The 20827-nt window shown below is 41.4% G+C and overlaps 1 protein-coding gene across 6 annotated transcripts in view; it reads right to left on the bottom strand.

The window, feature by feature from the left end:
- PUM1 (pumilio RNA binding family member 1) overlaps positions 1–15732 on the bottom strand; it is a 131641-nt gene extending 115909 nt beyond the window's left edge. For all 6 annotated transcript variants that reach the window (XM_019548019.1, XM_019548024.1, XM_019548023.1 and 3 more), the window contains exons 1-2: positions 15627–15732; positions 10401–10774 (exon numbers count right to left, since the gene is read on the bottom strand). In XM_019548019.1, the coding sequence (XP_019403564.1) occupies positions 10401–10763 (363 nt within the window). In that variant the 5' untranslated portion in view covers positions 10764–10774; positions 15627–15732. The remainder of the gene's footprint in view (positions 1–10400; positions 10775–15626) is intronic.
- Between the last annotated feature and the right edge of the window lie 5095 nt (positions 15733–20827).

Here is a 20827-nt window from a genome sequence, read left to right on the forward strand (position 1 = left end):
CCCACCCCAGCTGGAGCCAGGCGAAGCTTCTTTCCCCTCCTACAGAACTGGGCTGATGGTGAGCACCACACCAACCCCAGATGCTGGACTGGAACAATTATCCATGTCACAGTCAGACAAGGCACTGCCCATCCTGCCCACTGGGTGAAATGGTTGAGCACCACTGCCTTAAGCCATGTGTGTGGCATCAGATCTTGAGCTGATGACAACAAACAACTGATTAACAGAATGAGCCCAGGAGAGCCCCAGGTTTCACACTGGGCCTGCTGCTTGCCCTGTGCAGATGCCAACAGACAGCTGTTTGTCCACATCAGCTTGCCTCTAACTGGGCTGAAGGCTGCCTGAACCGGACACCAATCATATTATTGGCATCAGGGCAGAAGAACCTGAGCTCTGAACCAGCCCAGCATGTTTGTAGCACGAGGGCAAAGACAGACTAATATCTCCAGAAGGATAAGGCCCTGCCACCATAACATACACACATTAAAAAAACAAACGAACATGTAGGACTAACAAGCCTCCCAGCCTCATTCCCCCCTGACACTCACTTTCATTGTCTTACTCCTCCCATTACACTCCCCCAAAACCTCTCTCATTCCAAACCCTTCACGTGTTATTCCACTCAACACATCTGCCCCCGTTTCCAGATTTCTTTTATTTTGCAAAATTACTTGAGCAGCGATCATATGCACACAAATTACATTTCCTTAAATCAAAGCTCTACCCACGGCAGGTTCTACCAAAAGTGGAAAAATGTTTATACTGCTGGGTTCAGCAGCCAGAGGTAAGTTGACCACGGCATGAAAGCAGGCCAATCTGAAACCTTCTTGGTCAGCCTTTCTGCATGGATATACTGCAACTCATTTGGTACAGGATAATCCAGAAAGCCTAACAAAACACATCTTTAGCATTGATTTCCAAAGCGACTGCAGAGGCCATGCACTAATTGAAATAACTTACTTGTTCAGAGCTGTTTGTGCCCCACTCCTTCCCCCATCAGACAGACATTATAAACTCAAGTTTTGTGGGGAAAAAGAAGTTGGTTGAATGCATCAACTTCAAGATACGCTATTTTTGCCCCAAAGGGCTGTTTCTTGCTACAATGATTCCAAAATTTGGATCATTAACCCTAGCCCTCACTCCACAAAATATACTAACTACCAAAACTTTCACGCAGGCATGCAGATTTAAGAGCCCTTAAGAATTACTCTAAACACAGTAATAAGAGTTTCAAACTTAACTACAAAAGAAAGTGGGGCTCACTACAACATACATGCCCACAAATTTAAATAAATGGAAACTCTACATCTAAAATCAGAAGTGTTTTAATTTCAAATTCAGTTTATGTGAAAGGATAGTTCACTTTTCCTAAACCACCCTCTGAGTTGAGAAGTAGATTTAAAGGCTATGGTATCACCAAATGAAATGGCAAAATATTGCACAGGTAACCAAGTGTGTCATCTACATACAAGTTAGCCATCATGTAATGAATTCAATTCTTAAAAGGAACAATAAAAATCTGCAGACACCCAAGTCAACAAATCCTGAAAAATTCACCTCCTTGACAACTGTGGGAAAGTCTTCAGAGGATAGTATCCCTTTAAGCATTCATTTCCATCTGACGTTAACTTAGCAACCAAATAAACTGTTAACAGTATTACCAAATACAGTAACTTCTAAAAGGAAAAAACCCAGTTCCTGTAAAGAGTTACAGAAAAACACCCGTGGAATTTCATACATCTGAGAAGACATTCTGCAAAAATAAGGCTGTTAATTTTTTAACAGGTGAACAACTAAATATTGTACCAGATTGCGTGGGCCTTCACAGGATTTCTTCCCTCCCTTAGACAGAGAGGGCTGGATTATCTGTCTTGCAACAGTACTCAAACTATTTTGAGTACTTTCTGTACAGAGCTTAATATGAAATCCCTGCCTCAAACATCTTACAATAAATACACTTTCCCTTTGGATAGTATTGGAGCCCAGCCTTGCTTGGCTGCCAGGATCTTTCTTAAGCAGCATGAAACAATCCTTACTCAAACAAGGTTCAATCATGCTGCCTGTCAGTCCAAGAATCGAGACCCAATCCCCCGCTGCCCCCCCCTCCCCCAACACAGGGTGGTAGATAGCAGCATAGCTTAAGTAGTAGATTCTGGCAGGGAGGGGAAGGAGGGAAATGGGGGAGGGATCCAGAAGAGAAGAGAATTGAATTTTATGGTCAATCTAAAATGTACAGTATTGGTACAGCTAGGCTTGATGCCTACCTAGCTGGGATCAGTTTTTTCTCCTGTCCTGGAAGGGGGTAGGACTTGAAGATCTATAAGGTCCCTTCCGACCTTACTTCTATGATTATTAAAGTCCAAAGTCACCATTCAGAGAACTGCTGACTACATAACAGGCCAAAATCAAAAGTGAACTCCAATTTTAGCTCTGACAGTCTCACTATACTTCATCCACTGTGTGTTTGGAAGAAAAAAAAAAAAAAAAAGGCTTCATATTTTAAAAAGAAAACCCCAGCAGACTTCTACTGTCTCAAGTTAGTAGTTAATTAACAATGCTCACAAAAGACAGTAAATCCCTTAAAGCAGTCACTTCTACAAACCAGAAGACTCTCATTTTACTCCAACTATAATGTGGACAAAAAAAAAAAGACAGTAAATGAAAATGTCTGGTTTTAAGTAAAGTAGAAGGAGAATTTCACTGAAATTTAACACACTAGAGTATAGCAAGATCACAATCAGCAGTTTGATTCCCTTTAATATCTGTGGTGCTTTTCTTAAAACTTGTGTAGTGTTGGAAAATAAATCTTCACAGATGTCTATTCCTGGTGTCTGTTTTTATAAGAGAACTGGGTGGCTGTAAGAAATTATAATAAGATATGGGGGGGACTTTTAGTATGAGGTTAAATCCAATCAGCTATCAGTCACCACAATTCATACCCAATAATTGTTTAGTGACTGATGCAAAATGAGATGCTAATCTCAATCGAGATCCGACAGAATAAGCATCACAATAAAAAACACTATCAAAACTGCATGAGAACAGTAAATTGAGCATATAGTTCAAAGAATAACTGGCTATAATAAATGAATTGCATTTCCATCCCCTTCAGGTTAGGGATAAAATATATTGGTAGAGCAGCAGGTATCCTTTGTACTCCGGCTGCTTTTACTGCATTTCTGCTGTGGATAAACAAGAAAAGACTAGTTTACAGGAGTTGAGACCTTGCTGCTAGCACTGCCCTTCATTTTACGATTAAAAATGCACGTTTTGTAGGCACTGATAAATCCATTAGAAATTCATCCTATAACATTTCTGATCTCAAACACCATTAAAAAACAGTTATTTCAGCATTTATATGCAATATCAATGGTGGATTTATAACTTACACTACCATACACCTGCACATGCAAAATGAGAGCAAGTCTTGCTGTTTAGATTTTAATTAACCAGAAAAATAAAAAGTGGGGAGAAATGTTTTCTTCTAGAATGGTAACCAAGAAGAAAAAGGGTAAATACAAAACCAGACATAATTTTTTGTCTCTTACAAAGCTTACTTTACAACAAGATGACACTTGCTACTTCTTCTGGAACACCGAAAATCATTTTCTTGCATTTCACCTGTCCAAGTCATCCATCATTTGATTTTTTTTTTTTTTTATTGCAGCTGCCATTCAAAAGGGAAAACACAAAATACAACAAAATAAAAAACAACCATTTTATACAGTCTGACTCACTCTTACTACACATTATACTGAAATTGTAATAATATGGACTGAAGTTACCATTTACTGAACTTGCAAAAGTATCTCCAGTACCATGGCAGTATAAAAGATAGATCCTTGGCCTAAAGCGCTCACACTTGCACAACATCTAAATACAGTAAAAGCTCTGATATCCGGCATCCCCCCGGGAATGGGGGATGCTGGTTAATCAAATGTGCACGATCTGGTGCACTAGCCAACTGAGCTAGGGGACAGGGAGGGGAGCCCCGCACAGGCTGCTTTGCCCTAGGATGTGGGCCAAAGAAGTCACAAAGAAGAACTCGGCTTGCGGCAGTGAAACCACAAGTCCCTGGAAGTGGTACTTCTTTCTGGTTTCGCTTTTATCACGTCCCTCGAATACCGGTTAGTAGAGCTTTCTGGCTAATAAAGTGCCAGTTAACACAGCTTTTGCTATAGATAACAGACACACAGCAGAGATCAGGATCCAACAACCTTAAAAAAAGAATATAAAGTCCTCTCGCCTTTAATTATGACTTCGTAAGCTCTAGACAGACAATAGCCTTCATTAACCCTTAATTAAATGTTGAGTCTCTACATACTGATCCACTAAAGTAAGTCCCAGCACTTTCCTCCATTGCATAAGTTCTTCCCATTCCTGCACCACAAATCTAGTTCCACATTCACAGACATGCCAACAAAGACGGGGAAAAAAAGACTATTTTGAAGATATTACTTTTGTGGATTAGATGGGCAGATCATCTTACTGTTACATGTATTTCTGGTTTTAGCACTACCCCCTTTTTCACTGTTATTGTACATGACCTATTATGCCTATTATTTTCAAGCTTATCCATTCTTGGAGCCATTTGTAAGCCCTCTTTTCTTATTAGCTCTTACTACCTCCCTTCTGATTCTTCCTAATACTTCAGAAATTTTTCAAAAGTCACAGATATTAATCCAAGTGTTTTCCTCAAACTTCATTTAAGCAGGTAAGAAGAATTTTATTTAAAATTATGTCCAGATAAGCCAGTGATGCTTCAAATTCATTTACCATACTTACTCAAATATAAGACGAGGATGCGCCCCCAAAACCAGCGGGGGGCGGGCCCACATCTTATATTGGCATATTAGGCAAACTCATTAAATACATTGTCTATTATTAAACTGCTGCCAAAAGCAGCATGTGCTCAGTAATGGAAGCCAGCTATGAAGCTGAATACACTGAGACACTGAGCATGACTACAAAACGCAATAAAACTGGGCAAACATACTGATGGTAACATGTGTGCGCATGTGTGGTCCTTAAAAACAAGAGGGCATTCCCTCCGCGGGGAACCGACACCAGGCCTGGAGGTACTACAAAACCAGGCCAACACCATAAGGGCAAAGCCAGCCCCGACACCCTCCCTTTGGTGTCAAATAAAATGTTACAACTCAAGTTACAAAAGTTCAAGGTACAAGGAAATATGGAGGACCTGAGCAAGGGGCTACATAATACAGGGTGGGGGCAGGAGTGGGAATGTAACTGAGTTACATATCAAAACATGCAGCCAACTAAGCCTGGGAGATGGGGGGGTGGAACATGAAGCTTATAAAAAGTCAGGAATATATCTGAGATGCTGATCAATAATGCCACATTCAGGTTCAGAGGTGGTTTATAAAAAGCACACATTCAGCTACAGATAACAGGATACAATTGTGGGGGCTGGGAAGAGTCCAGGATGGATGTTGTCATCAGAGTTCATTCGGTATAATGGCAAGGGACAGTCAAGCAATCCCCCCTCATCGCTTCCAGTCAATCTGGTGGGGTCCATGTAACGGCGCTGTCTCATGATGTGTTCCACATAGATGTCCCTGGACCAGCAGATGGTGTTGGACACCAAGAGGCATCGCATCCTCTTGGTGTAGATATGTGGCAGGTGTGCAGGAGGCTCTCATGCTTCAAGCGCCACAAAGATCAGCACCTCAACCGTTATATCATATCCCCGGCTCCTCAGGGTGTCTACCAGCGGCTGCTATTTTTCTCACTTCCGCTCACAGACCTCAACAAAAGCTTGCCTCTGGTTCTCAAACAGGGTGGTGACATCTACCATCACTAATGCACGTGCTGCCCTAGTTAGCCACACCATTATCTGGGCACAGCCAGCTCTCGCAGCATAGGACAATGTGGTTGATGGACACGGAGCATGCCGAGGCTGGGATGGCCTTGACCAACTGGTCCTGGACAGCACTGTGGCGCAGCTACCACACACTGGCATGGGGCTTGCAAGCACCCAGTACATGGGAGAGGGTCTCTGCCTGGTAGCTGCAGCGTAGGAATCTCTCGCCTCAGTTCCTGATGGCACAGTTGAATGGCAGACAGTTGAAGTGGGCGCACTGGATAAAGCATCAATCTGTGAAGCACGTGAAGCTCCTGCTGGGCATGAAGTGGTGCTACACTTGATCTTAGCCAAAAAGATTGAGATGCAGATGGGAACCTACCACAAGGATAAGTTAGTGCAGCCCATCTAAATATATGCTAGTGCTCATTGCATGCAGTACCCCCTCAACACCAACTTTTTCAAGTCATGGTGAGCCACCACACTGAATGCATTTCAACTTCCTCTTCACTCCCAAACCTAAGCTGTGCATTTCTTTTCCATTTGCAGTTTCTTTGCCAACCTTGAATGTCCAAACATCACCAAACAAAACTCCAAACAGTTCACCCAGAATCCCTGTCACCCCCGCCCCCTCAGCTTGCCACCTATGATTAGTGAGACCCTGCCCTCCATGAGGTGGTGCCAGATCAGGCTGCCCTGCACCTCACCTGTATACAAGTTTTTGGAGGATTCCAAGACTTATGACAAGAACACCTGGTTCCAGTCATGAGTGGGGGGCTAATTAGCATATGGATTACTTGTGTGTGTGGGTAAAGCAGGGAGTGTATTGGGAGTACACACACATAATGAGCAATGCTAACTGTGGGTACACCATGGTTTGAAATGCTGCTGACTCTGCTAGCACCCAGCCCAATGAAGTGTACGGTAAATCATGAGCCTTTTGGCTTTTGATAGTATCATGCATAGTTTGGAGAATATACAAGTACAAAACTGCTGCTTAAAAGTGTGTATGGAATACCTACATTAAAACTTGCAGCAGTTTCAGTGAAGGCAAACTGCATCATCTGAATAAACTAATTCTATAAGTATACATTGTAATTTTGTCTACATGCAAATTACTACAGATGTGGTTATTTCAAAGTCAGTGTTTTCAAATTTGGCCCTTGCTTCCATGTGCTCAGGGATAATAGAGTCTGACAGTACATGGGAAGGGGAAGAACAGGAGGGCTGCAGGGAGAATAAGTTGGGAGGTAATGGACAAAGCAGCTACCTGACCTCCCAAAAATTATTTTCCCTGCTCAAGCAGTGAGAGAGGGGAAAATTCAAGGCAGACCTCAAATAACTACATTCTATACCTGGAAAATGATAACAAAATTCATAGTTTTTCCATATACAGAATCCAATCTTTGGGGGGGGAACCTGATATTCAAATTCATCTTGTATTCAGGTAAATACAGTATATAAATATACTTTTATTCATACATGAAGCATCCTGCAAAATCAGCTTCCCTCCCTACCCTGTCTAAAATGACAAAAGGTATAATTTAAAGCATCAGATAATCATTGAGCCCTGAGGTACAAAACAATCCAAAAGGTAAGAAAAAGGTTCCATTAGACAATGCTGACCTTAAATTGATCTTAAATTTCAATTTTAAAAAGGATATCAAATCCAAAATCTGTTACAAAGTTAAGATTACTCAGCTAAAAGGAAAATTTGATTAGACAATGAAACGATTACAATCCAACATTAACTGACCCATGTCACAACACTAAAATAAGAAAAGGGGAAAAAACAGAACCAGAAGATGCCACACGCATGCAAGATCGCTAACTTGACACTGCTGCCTATTTTATGAGTGTGTTATTAGACTTGATGCTTACATTTCTTTTAACAATTGTTTTTGCATTTAGTGTCCTCATCATTTAAATTTTTTTAGCACTGCTAGTAAAAACAACAATTTTTCAAACTCATTTTAAGATACCCAGGTTTTTTTTGGTCAAGCCAATAGTATACTGTGCTGTATTAATGCAAACATCATCTGCAATGAAATTCACCTGCAAAGTCAAGGGAAGCAATCATTCTGCTCTATTCAACACTGGGGAGGCCTCACCTGAAGTACCGCACCCAGTTTTAGACACTGTACTTTAAAAAAATATGGACAAAGTCCAAAAGAGGGTAACAACATGAACTGAAGGTCTGAGAAATCACTTATGAAAGAAATGACTTAGGAAAGGCTGAGAACTTGGATTGTTTATAGTCGTGAGAAAACTAAAGCAGGGGATTTGATAACAGTCTTCAAATACCTAAAAAGGTGCTTAAGTGGATGACAGGGATAACTATTCTCTGTGGCACAGGACAAAGAGTAATGGTCACAAATTGCAGCACAGGAAATTCAAGTTGGATCTTAAAAAGAAGTCTCCCACTTGGAGGGCACTGAAACAGGCTACCTAGAGAGACTGTAGACTATATCCATCCTTGAAAGCTTTTAACAGCAGGTTAGACAAACACTTGTCAAAGGTGGCATTGATAGGGATGATCCTGCCTTGAGCAGGGCATTGAACTAGATGACCTCCTGAAGTCTCTTCCAGCACTGTTCCTTCACAAAAAAACTGCAACAAAACACAAACAGCTAGAAATTGTGGGATATGAATTTTCATACAGGACTTGATGATTTGGCTTATATTATTTTACACCTCCAAAATCTGCAGCCAAGTGATATACAATAGGCATGATAATTAATTTTTGACCTACAGTAGTTTAACAATTAACTTTTAATTTGATGAAAAGACACTGGCAATGTAAAAGCTGTCTTCCTTCTACCCTAATCTTTACATTAGGTTCAAATTAAATTTTTAAAAAAATGTCTACTTCCAGACTGAAGCATAAGTCACCCTCTCTCAAATAATTTTTAGCTAAAATAGTCCCCATCCTTCCCCCCCCCCCCCAAAAAAAAAAACAAAACAAAACCCCACAATCGTCAAATGTCTCTCCGCCCAAAAAAAAACCCCTCCCAAACAACATGGACCCAGCGGGAGAAACAAGGAATACTGTTACTCAGTGGCACTCAACTTCTGGTTCACGCAAGATCCAGCCTCTAAAGCCATATCACCAGGGTCCTGAGTCTCTCAACAGGTCTGGAAATTTGGCAACAGGGTACCAGTGGCAGCATTAACTGTTCCTCCCCTGCTGCAAAATTTCCAGACTCGTATAGGAACCCTGCAGGCCAGATGACATGGCCCTAGGCACTAGATTGTGCTAATGTGCAACACCATGCACGATCCAGCCCACATGGCCAGAAGGTTGAGCTCCACTGACATTAGCTAAAAGGACAGCTTAAAAAGGATACTGGCAACCTTTTAAGCCAGCTGGGATTTCAACCTATGCATTTTATGGAACAAAAACTAAGACAATTTGTTTTGTTTTTTTAATTCCTTGTTCATGTAAGAGATAGCATTACTCACCCCCCCCCCCCCCCAACTCCTTTTTCTTTGAACTTTGGCATTGTGCTTTTCTTGATAAAGCTGAATTGTTTAGAATGGAAGTCACTGCAAAGCAAATTAGGGCAAACTGAATGTTTAAGTTAATTATAATTTTCAATTATCGCCACTGTTTAGATATCATATTTTCTTTTATTTTGATAGAAATTTAAAAAGCTCTAGAGAGGCAGTGGGTTGTAATGAGTTACCATTAAACCTGAAGAAATTTCTGGGAAACAATCATTTCAAGAACAGCATACCCCTACATTCTGTGTCTGCACATCTCCTAGTATATAATGTGCTACTTCAGTTCATTTCCATACTTGAAGGTACCTGCCTGGTAGAATCAGAAAACAAAGGACTTGTACATATACATGTTTAAACACCCAGCACGTTTGTTAATGCTAAGATTTGAACCATATTTTGGCTGGTAGAGCTAAAACACTAGAGCCAACACAAATTTTGTCTCTTTCTCCATTTATATGTGCAGTAGAAGCCTGCCATTATGCTGTACATACTTGTGAAAGCCAAGTTTTTTCTAGTAATATTTATTTCCACACTATTTGTTTTCCTATTCAAATAACCATGTTCAGCCCCACCCTCCATTAAAAAAAATCCTACATCCAGTGCAGACAACTTAGTATGTTTCAATATTAAGAGTCTTGATCTGTCATGATCCCTACATGCCTCAAAGGCAATAGTTTTGCAATACCATTACATAAGCCTGATTTAACTACAACATCAGATCTGAAAAGAAGCAAGTCACTGCTAAACTGGTTCATATGTACAAAGAAAAAAAAGTCAATAGAAAGGACAAGGCATTTTGCAAAAAAAAGAAAAAAAAAAGCACAGTCACACAGAGTACTTGGGGATTTCTCATTTCAACACAAGAGTAGAACACTGCAGTTCATAACTAGTAAGACATGATCATTCTGAAAAGGAAAACAAAAAAAAAACATGAATAGGAGCAGCAGCAACCTAGTTGATACCATCCAAACCACAAAAATAACAGCTTAAGCTTTAAGGAAATTCAATCATAATGGCTATCTTAAGCCTGGTCTGTTCAGGGATTCAGTCGTGAAATATTTAACTTTTTTACCTGATGTTCTGCATGAATGTTATCCCCAGTAGGCCAGCGATGCTTGCTGTTATTATAGCCGCCTCCACCACTTCCTCCTCCCCCAAGCTGCTCACCATGCTGCCTCTGAAAGAAGTAATCCACCATGGCGTCGTCCTGGGAGCGGCCTGCAACTCCTATGGATCCAGGAACAGGACTGGAGTGTGTCCCTGCTGCAAGTGCTTGATTTGCAGCTGGCTGTTGCTGAGCCTGGGACCCTGTTCCAGATGTCAAAACAACAGGCATGTTGGGATTAGCTGTATCTTGAGTGTGCTGTTTCAGGTGGGGGCTGAATGAGTCCTGCCAGAGCACTGCTTTTCTCTTCAAAACACACGCAACGCTCATTCCACCAACACCTAAGGAGATACAGGTTTTAAAATATTTAAATCAACTTTTTTTAAATTATTAAATATGCATAGTATACACAAAGAAAAACATTTCTACTTAAAGCAACTGGAGCAAGAATTCACAAACATGTCAAATCTGACCTATATATTATATGGTTCTGCTTTAATAAAACTTCATTTCAGTAAAATATATACAAGTCTGTGCACTAGCTAAAACTACAGTTTATTCTACAGTATGTTGCCAGTATAGTCAAGATATTTATAAGATGCCTGTTATCCTGGACTCAGACCACCAGCTTATCCAAGTGAACATTATGTACAGTCAGCATTTTAGATTTTTGTCTCCATCTAACCTGAAAGGAAGCCCCGAAAATTTCTGGAAAAGAAATGTTTGCTAATATACTGCAGTTCAAATTACATAGTTTGCCAAACTTTTGTATTAACTGCAGGTCTACTACTTAGTCTGTCATTCGCACATAGGATTATCATATTACCTACTTTCAACAGTTTAAACGAGCAATTTAAACCACCTAGATTTTTTTTTCAGATGCAAACTTAAAATATGGTTATTTCTAAATGCATTTTTAACTAGGCCCGAAACATAACTCCAGCTCTCTTACAAAACACCTAAGTTGGCTTTGGTCATGAGATGGTAAGATATACCCACATGTTTATGTAAGATCCCCTCAAGAAAAGACAGCTAACCTCTTAATGACTGGGACAAGAAGAGAATGTTCCAGAGTTAGATCATCCCGTAGCTTCAATTCATTACTGATGGGAGTGAAAGAAACTAAAACCTAACAGTAAACACTGCCCAACACGAACAAAACAAAAATGTTCAATCCAAAAAACAATCTGAGTACAGGATAGTAAGCTGGGAAAATCATATAGCGAACCTATTCATATATCTCCATTCCTCAAACAGTTCTGGGAGCACATAAAACCAGCTGCTGTAGAAAGTCTCTTTGCTTTGTTTTGTAAAAGAAGCCTAATCAGCCAAGGTCAACAGAGATGACGATGAAGATCCTACAACAACTTGAGTAAAAGTGAAAAACCCCTTAACAAAAAAAAAAACAAAACAAACAAACCCAAAAAACCAAACCAAACAAACAAACAAAAAATCACAAAACTACATGTGAACAGGCAACACTTTCTAAGAGATTCAACAGACCTCCTTTTTCTAAACTTTGTGTTGTATCATGTCCTCAGTCTTTCAAGTGCAACCCCACAATCATCCCGGAGCTTACAAAGATGCAAGGGAGAACAGAATTTGCCCTTCCCTGATAATTGCAGCTGCATGCCACCAAGATAAAGTTGTTACTAACCTACCTCAATTGATTATTGCTGCAAACCTTGGCCCTAATACTGAAGAGACTCTCCTATGCTCATTACATTAGTTTCAATAAAGTCTAGTATTACAGACCACATTCAAACATTTTCCTCACCATCTTACTTTCAATCAAAATTACCTAGGTTTCCCCCAACAATAAGTAGCCTTATTCCTCTGTTAGAAGAATCTCAATATAGAAACTTCAGCAATCAGGTTTTTCCCTGTACTTAAATTCAAAATGCAGTTTATTTTTCTACAGCCATGCAAACAGGTAACTTTTAATAACGCTTTCCATATTTACTGGGGTTTAATTAACAATAATAAAATGTATTATCTAGCACAACTTTACTACCAACTTTTTACAAAAGAAAAACAAACTTTGTACCACAGTGTTCTGCAAAATATTTAAAAAATGGAGGTGTGAGTAGTCTCATACCACTAAAGGTTTATTATTATAAAATACACTACAGCAGATTCAATTTAATTTTCCCATAGGTTCTAAGTACACAACACACCTTCATTCATTAACACACAAAAAGCTAATCGAGCACTCCTACAGAATGGGTAGGAAAAACATATTTCTATTTTTAATTACTGGTAAGAAACTCTGCCCCCATTTCTGGATTGTCTAGGCACTCAGATACTCTGTACAGCTATGGATAATTAAAACTGAACTTCATCTGTCAAAATATGTGACAAATTAGGCCATTAGGTAATCTTATTTTTAAAAATACAGTGGCACTTATGCTTCAAAGATTTACACTTCAGCTTAACTTTACATATTGTGAATTTCCAGTCACTAGAGTTCCTCACAATGCATAAAATTAAACATGTTTGTAAAACTTTGGCAGCATGGGTGACTAAATTACTTACTTAGAAAATTTAGTTGTCTGTGATGCCTCCTCTGTCTTTAATGCAAATTAGCAGAGACCTATCATGCAGCAGTGAATCCCTTTTTCTTTTCAACTACACTTTTTCACAAAACTCTTCTAATGCTGTAACAGCAGCCCAGCAATGACAGACATAGACAATGGCACAGAACTAAGGAGTACCAAGAGTTCTGGCTGTGGTGTCCAGATTGAAATATTTTCTCTTAAATTAAATGAGAAATTTAGTACACGTTATCCCTCCCCTTTTAGGGAGGAAGGGGAATGCACACTTTTTAAGTCTAAAATCCAGTTCCTCGACCTGCTGCATATCTGCAGTTAGACAAAGCAGATTTTAATTTCATTTAACTAAAGCATTCTTAAAACGTTTAATCTAGTCATTTTTTTTTAAATTTAGTTAAGCTCCTAAAGTTCAGGATATGACCAAACTTTGTTCCTCCCACAGCTGGGAGATGTCATTTACTCCCTCAAAACTCAAAAGAGGAGACAGTCATGAATTCCTAATAGTAGAACATTCCAATCAAGACCAAGTAATGGTTCTTTTGAGTTCTGTGCAACTGTCTTGAACTCTCAGGAGCTTCCTCCTTCACCTAACACAGACAAGGCAATTGTAAATAAGAAAAGAAAACTTGGCAAAGGAGACATTTTGAAAGAAAGCAAAGGGGAAGGTGCATTATGGGAAGTTCAAGTTTAGTTCCAAGATATGTTTTTATAGAAATGCCATGGTATATGTAGCAGGACAGCTGAACAGTGTCATTCAAAGCACACAGAGCATCAGAAATATGTTAAGTCACCTACACAATACATATTTGTTAACTAGCTAGCCAGCAGCTGCAACTTTTATCATTGCAAATGCCTAATGGCTACTGGGTCCCTTTTCCTTTTTAAAGCCTTTATGAAGCTATTAGCATGCATTTTCCATGCACACAGTTTTCTGTTACAATTACACATTTACAAAATAAACAGCCTCTGATTGAGCAAAATGAAATGACCATGGTGAGGATGGTATGGACATAGATAGGGTTTTTCTACCCTTTTGCACAAAGGGTAGAATAACCTATCAAAGAATAGCTTGTTTACCACTAGTGGTTATTACAACTTGATGTATTTTAGAATGTCAGCAACATAGAGAACATAATTTTAGAAACATCTCTGAACAAACTTAGCAAAACAAAGTGAGGTTTCTTAATTACCTAACTAAAACTGCACGTAGCACAAATACTAACACATTCAGAACTGAAGAGATCTCCAAGGACCCGGGGTTTATATATATATCAATCCAACATTTGCAACATAATTTGAAAAATTAAACCTCACACGATATGTGCATTTTGCAAAATAAAACTATGAACCAGCCCGAACATTTTTTCCTATTCTTTGGTAGAAAAACAAAAATCAAGGCTGCCTACCCATTGTTTAAAAGGCTTCTGGCCTACAAAAACTTTAAAGTTCAGGATTTCGTCAAACGAAAACAGACAAAGCAGGAAGTCGGCAAATTGATAACCAACTGAACTTCTTAAACCAGCATTAAAATGTCATAAGACACGTTCTAACCCCCACCCCCTCAAATAAAAGGAAATTCCTTACTCATGATCTACTTAATAAAACTACAGCTTGCAATAAAGTTATTAAGCACTGACTAAAAACTAGCATTTCTCCACGCGGGATGAAGGGCATGCTGTTGCCTTTAAAATAAAACTTGTGAAAATTAAAAATAATCAACATCAATACAGCAGGGACAGAGAGGAGGAGGGAGCTCAGGGTTGCACAGCCCATGGAAAAGTATTGTGTGTGGTTTATTCCCTGGAAAGGATCAAGCCTCCTTTTGCTGTTAGGCACAACCAAGTGTCTCATAGACAGACAAAAAGAAAAAAAAATGCAAAGCTTAGAGGGAAAACATGGAAAAACAATCCTGAATACCTCAGAAATCAAAGCAAACCACAGGTATATTAAGGCATCCTGGGCCTTAAATATGGCTTTCAAGGGTTTTTCTTTATTTTTTTGCCTCTTTTGCAGGATCACACCCCCCAAACCCTATACACATCTAGGGTTTCCTAAGCACACACAAACACACACACATCTACTCGCTCTCTCCGGAGTTGCCATGGGGGTGCGAGATGGAGAATATGGTGCCCAACCCACGAGTGTTTGGGACGCTATTTATCCCCTTGATTGAATTGCTTCTCCCACCCCCATCCCAGCCCCCCAGCGCGAAGCCTGCAGCTGCCTTCAAGCACCCATGATGAAACAACTGCACACAGGGGGAACCCCCAAAACCCCTGTTTCACCCCAAATAGTTCAAAGCCCCCCCCCCCTTCCCCAGACAATAACAATCCCCCCCGGGAGGCTGAGGTCGGGGGCACTGCTCTAACTTGCTGCCCTAAAGAGGCGCCGCGGGCTCCCAGGGAGGCCTGCAGGGCCCGGGGGCCGGGCCGGGCCCCCCGCGCCCGCCGATAACAATAGGGGCCTGGCTCCGACTCCACTACACGTCCGAGCCATGGAGCGAGCGGGAGCCCCGGCCACGGCGCTCGGCCACGGCGGCCTTCAGGGCCCTTCCGCGGACCCCGAGCACCAATATGGCCCCAGCACCGGGTCCCCGGGGGTGCGGAGCGCGATCTGGGCCCGGTCCGGTCCGGATACTCACGGGCGGAGCGGTAGGATGAAGATGGATCTCAGCCCCCCCCAGGCCTCTCGCCGCCTGCCTCTCCCCCTGCCTTTCACTCCGACAACATGGCGGCCCACTGGGGACTCAGCCGCGCGCTGCATCATGGGAGAGAGAGGCAGGCCCCGCCAGGCTGGGTCCCGCGCGGGACTCGCTCGATGCGGGCCCAGCCGCGCGTCCACACCTGGGCACGGCCCAGCCCCTGGCCCTGCCGCCCCAACTTGTCCTTAAATAAATAAATAAATAAATAAATGTTTGTGTCCCAAATCATAGCAGCCGACTCCGGGAGACCTTCAAGAACCAAATGTGGCCCTGCCACCGGCAAGCATCCTGCACCTCCACCTGCAGCTTCAGGTGCTTCCTTTTGCCGTGTGTCAGTGGGTCTAATAAAAGGCATTGTCAATGCTTATGGGGTGCATGTGCACCCCCTGGGAAAAGTGCTGCCAACATGCTGACAGGAGGTCACCGCTGGCCACCCACCCTCACTGCCAACACTGCAGATCACCGGCGGTGCTATGGGTGGTCGCTGACTGCCAGCTGGCACTCACCATGCCTCCCCCCATTGCCACTACAGACATTGCCACGGCCACCTGCGGGGCCTCCCCCTACCGCAGACACCGCCACAGCCGCCTGCGGGACCTCCCCCTACCGCCAACACCGCCGTGGCTGCCTGCAGGACCTACCGCCGACACGGCTGCAGTCACCTGCGGGACCTCTCCACCACCACACCCCCGACACCGTCGCTTGCCCCCGCCCCCAGGCCCCCCCACCTCTGGGGACACGCGTCATTCATGATAAAAGGTGTCATTACGGAACCAAGAGTTCTAGATTTTTGCATTCCAAATCCTTTGTCGGGCATCTTACGTGTAGGCCCCAGCCCGGAGGCTTGGGGTTCAGGTGTCCCCGAGTTTCACTTGCCCTCAGGAGCAAGCTAGGGGGGAGTCTCCCATTTCCATAAAGTGGGCATAAAACCAAGATCTGCCCACCAGAAGTGGAAGTGGGAGACTAGCTATGCCTTACCTTGGTCCCTGCCAGAAAATTGGTTTTCTCCTGCCAGTAGGAAAACGACCTTTGCAGTCAAAGTATTTCCCCTGCCAGGTAAGTTTGTAACTTGGGCTCCCCCACCCCAAACACGCAGTCCCCTACAGGCATCCCCCTATCCTGCAACAAACTACCTACATATCTATACTGCAAAAGGGTTAGCCCACCCCAAATCTGGAGCCAAACCAGCTTTTTCCACTTTTGGTCACTCATTCACCCACTTTGCACACACCAGGATATATAATATTCCCATAAAGCCACAGCTTCTGGAGGCATGTGATCTTGGGGAGCCCAGCCTTGGCTTTCAAAAAATGTTTGAAAGCATGACTTGAGTACACTTTAAGCACCCAAAGACAAGTGGCAAAGAAACTTTTTTCTACTCATGATTTTAAGACAATCTCAGGATCTTTGGGGTCTTGCCTTACTGCCAGGGGTTAGGAATCTCAGAAAGTGAAGAGCACAGCGATCATTTTGAAATGAGAGTTCCAATGAGAGTTTGCAAGGTGTTGTAGATTTTCATGGCTATGTCACAAATACATACATCAATTTTCTCCTGGTAAAACTGATCTTATGTGGCAACACTAAAATATTCTACAGTAATCACGCTAATAGCATGGCATCGCTATTGCAGGTGTTATGAGCTGACCATTTCTGTAGAATACTGTAAGCTTTATTAAAATAAGGATTCTATATATATATATGGATGATAGGTGAGGGACCAATATCCTGATCCTTCTTGCTGTTTTATTTCTCCCTAGTGACTTTAGTAAGTTATTTAGACTGATGTCTTCTTGGTATAACAATAATAAAGACTACTCTTCCTTTCTATGGTCCCCCACATCCAGTGATTTTAAAATATATTCTAGATTCTAACAAATTAAGCTTCATGATATCTACCCTTTGATTTTGATATAAATATATAATGCCTACTTCAACGTCCACGGACAAGCAAAGTAATTGTTATTAGGATTGTCCCATTCCTGCAGACTTGCATGTGTTTAACTTCATTACTATAATTGTGTGAATTGTAAACTGTCTGGGACAGGGACTGTTATTTGCATGAAACAAAATGAGGCTGAAATCCATTGGAATGAAATCCATTTTTAGGCACTATAATAAAATCCATTGATTTCTGTGGAACTACTCACAGCAATCAGATAAAGCATAGGACCAAGCTGTTGTGAGGACACATGTGGGAATAGAACAGAGATAATGCCGCCTGCCATCTCCTGTGCTTTAGCCACTGGAGCTCAGCCAGGATAGGCAGGCATGCCATGAACAAGACAAGGATAGGCATGCTATGAACCCAGAGAACCCCAAATTCTCCCTGCCAGTCCCCCGCCAGCATGAATATAAACTTCTTTTTTAACACAGGACAGTTGCAGAACTAAGCTTCTTGCACGTATCCTTTGAAGACTTTCTTCACTTCCTGCCATAAATTGATTTTCTGCCCTGTTAAGCATACCCAATACTCCCCAGTGTTGAGGTTTCATGTTGTTAGGCTGCCATTTGGAAAGGAAGTTTCCATCCCTGTTCCAAAGACTTTGTTTTATAATCCATTTAAACATCAAGGGATTTTTCTAGTGTGAGTAACACATATTCAGTGCATGCAAGCTGAATTCTGATTTTTAAAAAATCTAATAAAATGTAATAAAATCTAATCTAATAAAACCCAATGAATTAAGGGAGAGGGAGACATTTAGCTTGGGCAACTAATACACAGATAAACAAAGGCATTAAAATGATATATGGTGTAGCCCACTGACACTGCACATTTAATATGTGGACCGCATGCCCAACACTGTCAGCCATACACAACCTACAGATCTTTTCTTTATGAACCTCTCACCTCCTTTACCTTCCAAAAGAAAGGCCTAGTGGAGACAAAACTACAGATCCCATCAGGCAATGCTCTTCCTCAATCTAGGTTTGGGCTGTTGTTATTACAAAAGAGCATTGTATGCTGGGACTGGTAGTTTCTGCAATTTCAGGTCCACATTAAAGGGGCCTTATCTACTTGGAATCCGTTTGAAAGAAAAACCTTTAAAAGTAGTTTTAACATGTTTGTCCTCCCATGCTGATTCATGAAAGACCCACACAAGCAACAGAGGAAACTGACTGCTCAGTGAAATATTATAGAAAGTGCTTTCAAGTGTACAATCTCAACAAACAAAAAATGTATCTTTTTCATCTCTTTAACTTACAATGAGCTTAGGTGTAACAACAATTGGTTAATAAAAAAAAATGTGCTGTTTAACCTGATGATGTCTTTTAAACAGCAAGCTGAGCCTAAACTACAAAAATCAGCCCCGGATCCAAATTTACTCAAAGCCTAATTATTTATGGTAGAAAACCAAGGGTGAGGTTCCCAATTCCAGGTGTTAGCTCAGGCCCATCTCATATAACAATAAACCATTAACACACTGGATCTCCTAAGCTGCATGGTGCCTTTCTGACTGTAGATATAAACTCATTTATACCTAAGCATAGCTTGTTCAAGTTCAAGAAGTAAATGTATACTGGCAAAGCTACATCCACATTAGGGCTCCTACAAGTTGCCAGTAAAAAATCATATCACATAACCACCATGGGAACAGTGATACAACCATTTCTTATAAACCAGGCCCTTATACTACCCTAGTGCCTTTCACCCTGAAGTAACCGAAAACACTTTGCAAGATCATATACTGGTTCCCATGGCCATCAATGGAATTAATTCATATCTGGGGCAGAATACAATAGCTGTTTAATACACCACTGCACATCTTGAGCTAGGAAAGGAAGATCATTTGACATTGTAAGGGGCATTTAAGGAGACAGAAACAATAAATCATGGATACCTTGCCTAGTCTAAAAAACATATCCTAGAAATTTAAAATAAGCAGTATCAACTGCTATTATAAATGCACTGGTAGTGTTTTAACCTTCATTTATATTGATTTAGCTTTAGACGATAGCATATGAAATCAAGCAAGAGTGATTTAAAGGTTAAAACATTTAAGAACATCTAGAACTTGCACCTGTTTAATGAGATTTGCTCCTTATTTAAGGCTTGTGTGAAGTTGTCAGAATGTCAAAGTAGAACACAGAGACGGATCTTGCCTCACAGTCTTTTCATTTGTTGAGATTTGGTCTTCTGCTCCATATTTTATATGTGCGGGTTGCCTCTTAAGGATCTGTTCCTGTGGGCATTCCAGGATTCTCTCTAACATATCAGGGAGATCGCAGACCCAAAATCTTGTCTGGGCTGGTTCCTGGGAAAGAATTGTCCCAGGTCCTCACTCCTGGTCTCTGCTAAATCCCTAATCCTACACTCGAGTATAGATACCTGGCACCAATTTCAAGCAGAATGGCATAAGACTGGAGATTTGCACCTTATAGACTAACTAAATCGGAGGTCTGTAACATAAGCTTTTGTCAGCAGAGGGCTTGCTTCATCAGATGCTGTGAAGGGACTGTAGAAACCAAAGCCGCTAAATTAAAATCAGTGGTTAGAATGCAAAGGGAAGGGAACGGAAGAGGAAGAAGATGTGGGCACTGCTGAGAGAGGCAAGGTGCTTAGGAGAGAGAAAAAAACAGTCACCCCACCGAGGGATTTCGGATTTATAAAAGCTAATCCAGGTCATGGGACCAGAATCTGTTGTCTCAGTTTAGATCATACCTAACACAATCCAGTCAGCAGATGTTTTCTTAATCCACAATTTCCAGCTGAAGTTGGTTTTTAATGTCTTGTTTTCTAAGAACTGCTACTCTGACGTCAGTGGAGATTAAATGTTTTGCTACAGGTTTCTCTGTCTTTCTGGATTGGTGTTCAGGTATCCAGGTTGTTCATTCATTCATCAAATTGGTGTTCATTCATTCATACACATAGGGATCATCCTGCCTCTCCAATGTAGGAAGCAGATGGGTATTGTTAGTAGGTGATGACATATGTGGCATTGGTAGAAGTGAAGGTAATGCAATAAGACATTCAACAAGAATATCAGACATAAGGTCCCTACTAGCAAAGCCCTCTGTGACCTTTAAGGAAATATAGAGATCCCAGTTTGTCAGGAGAACTTAGTATATTGGAATAAATGTAGTGGGAGTTGCTGGATGCCAGTTATTAATGGGATCTTCTTCCACTGAGGATTAAGCTGCTG

This window comes from Crocodylus porosus, unplaced genomic scaffold, assembly GCF_001723895.1.
Source record: "Crocodylus porosus isolate Cpor-Errol unplaced genomic scaffold, CroPor_comp1, whole genome shotgun sequence".
Lineage (NCBI taxonomy): Eukaryota > Metazoa > Chordata > Crocodylia > Crocodylidae > Crocodylus > Crocodylus porosus.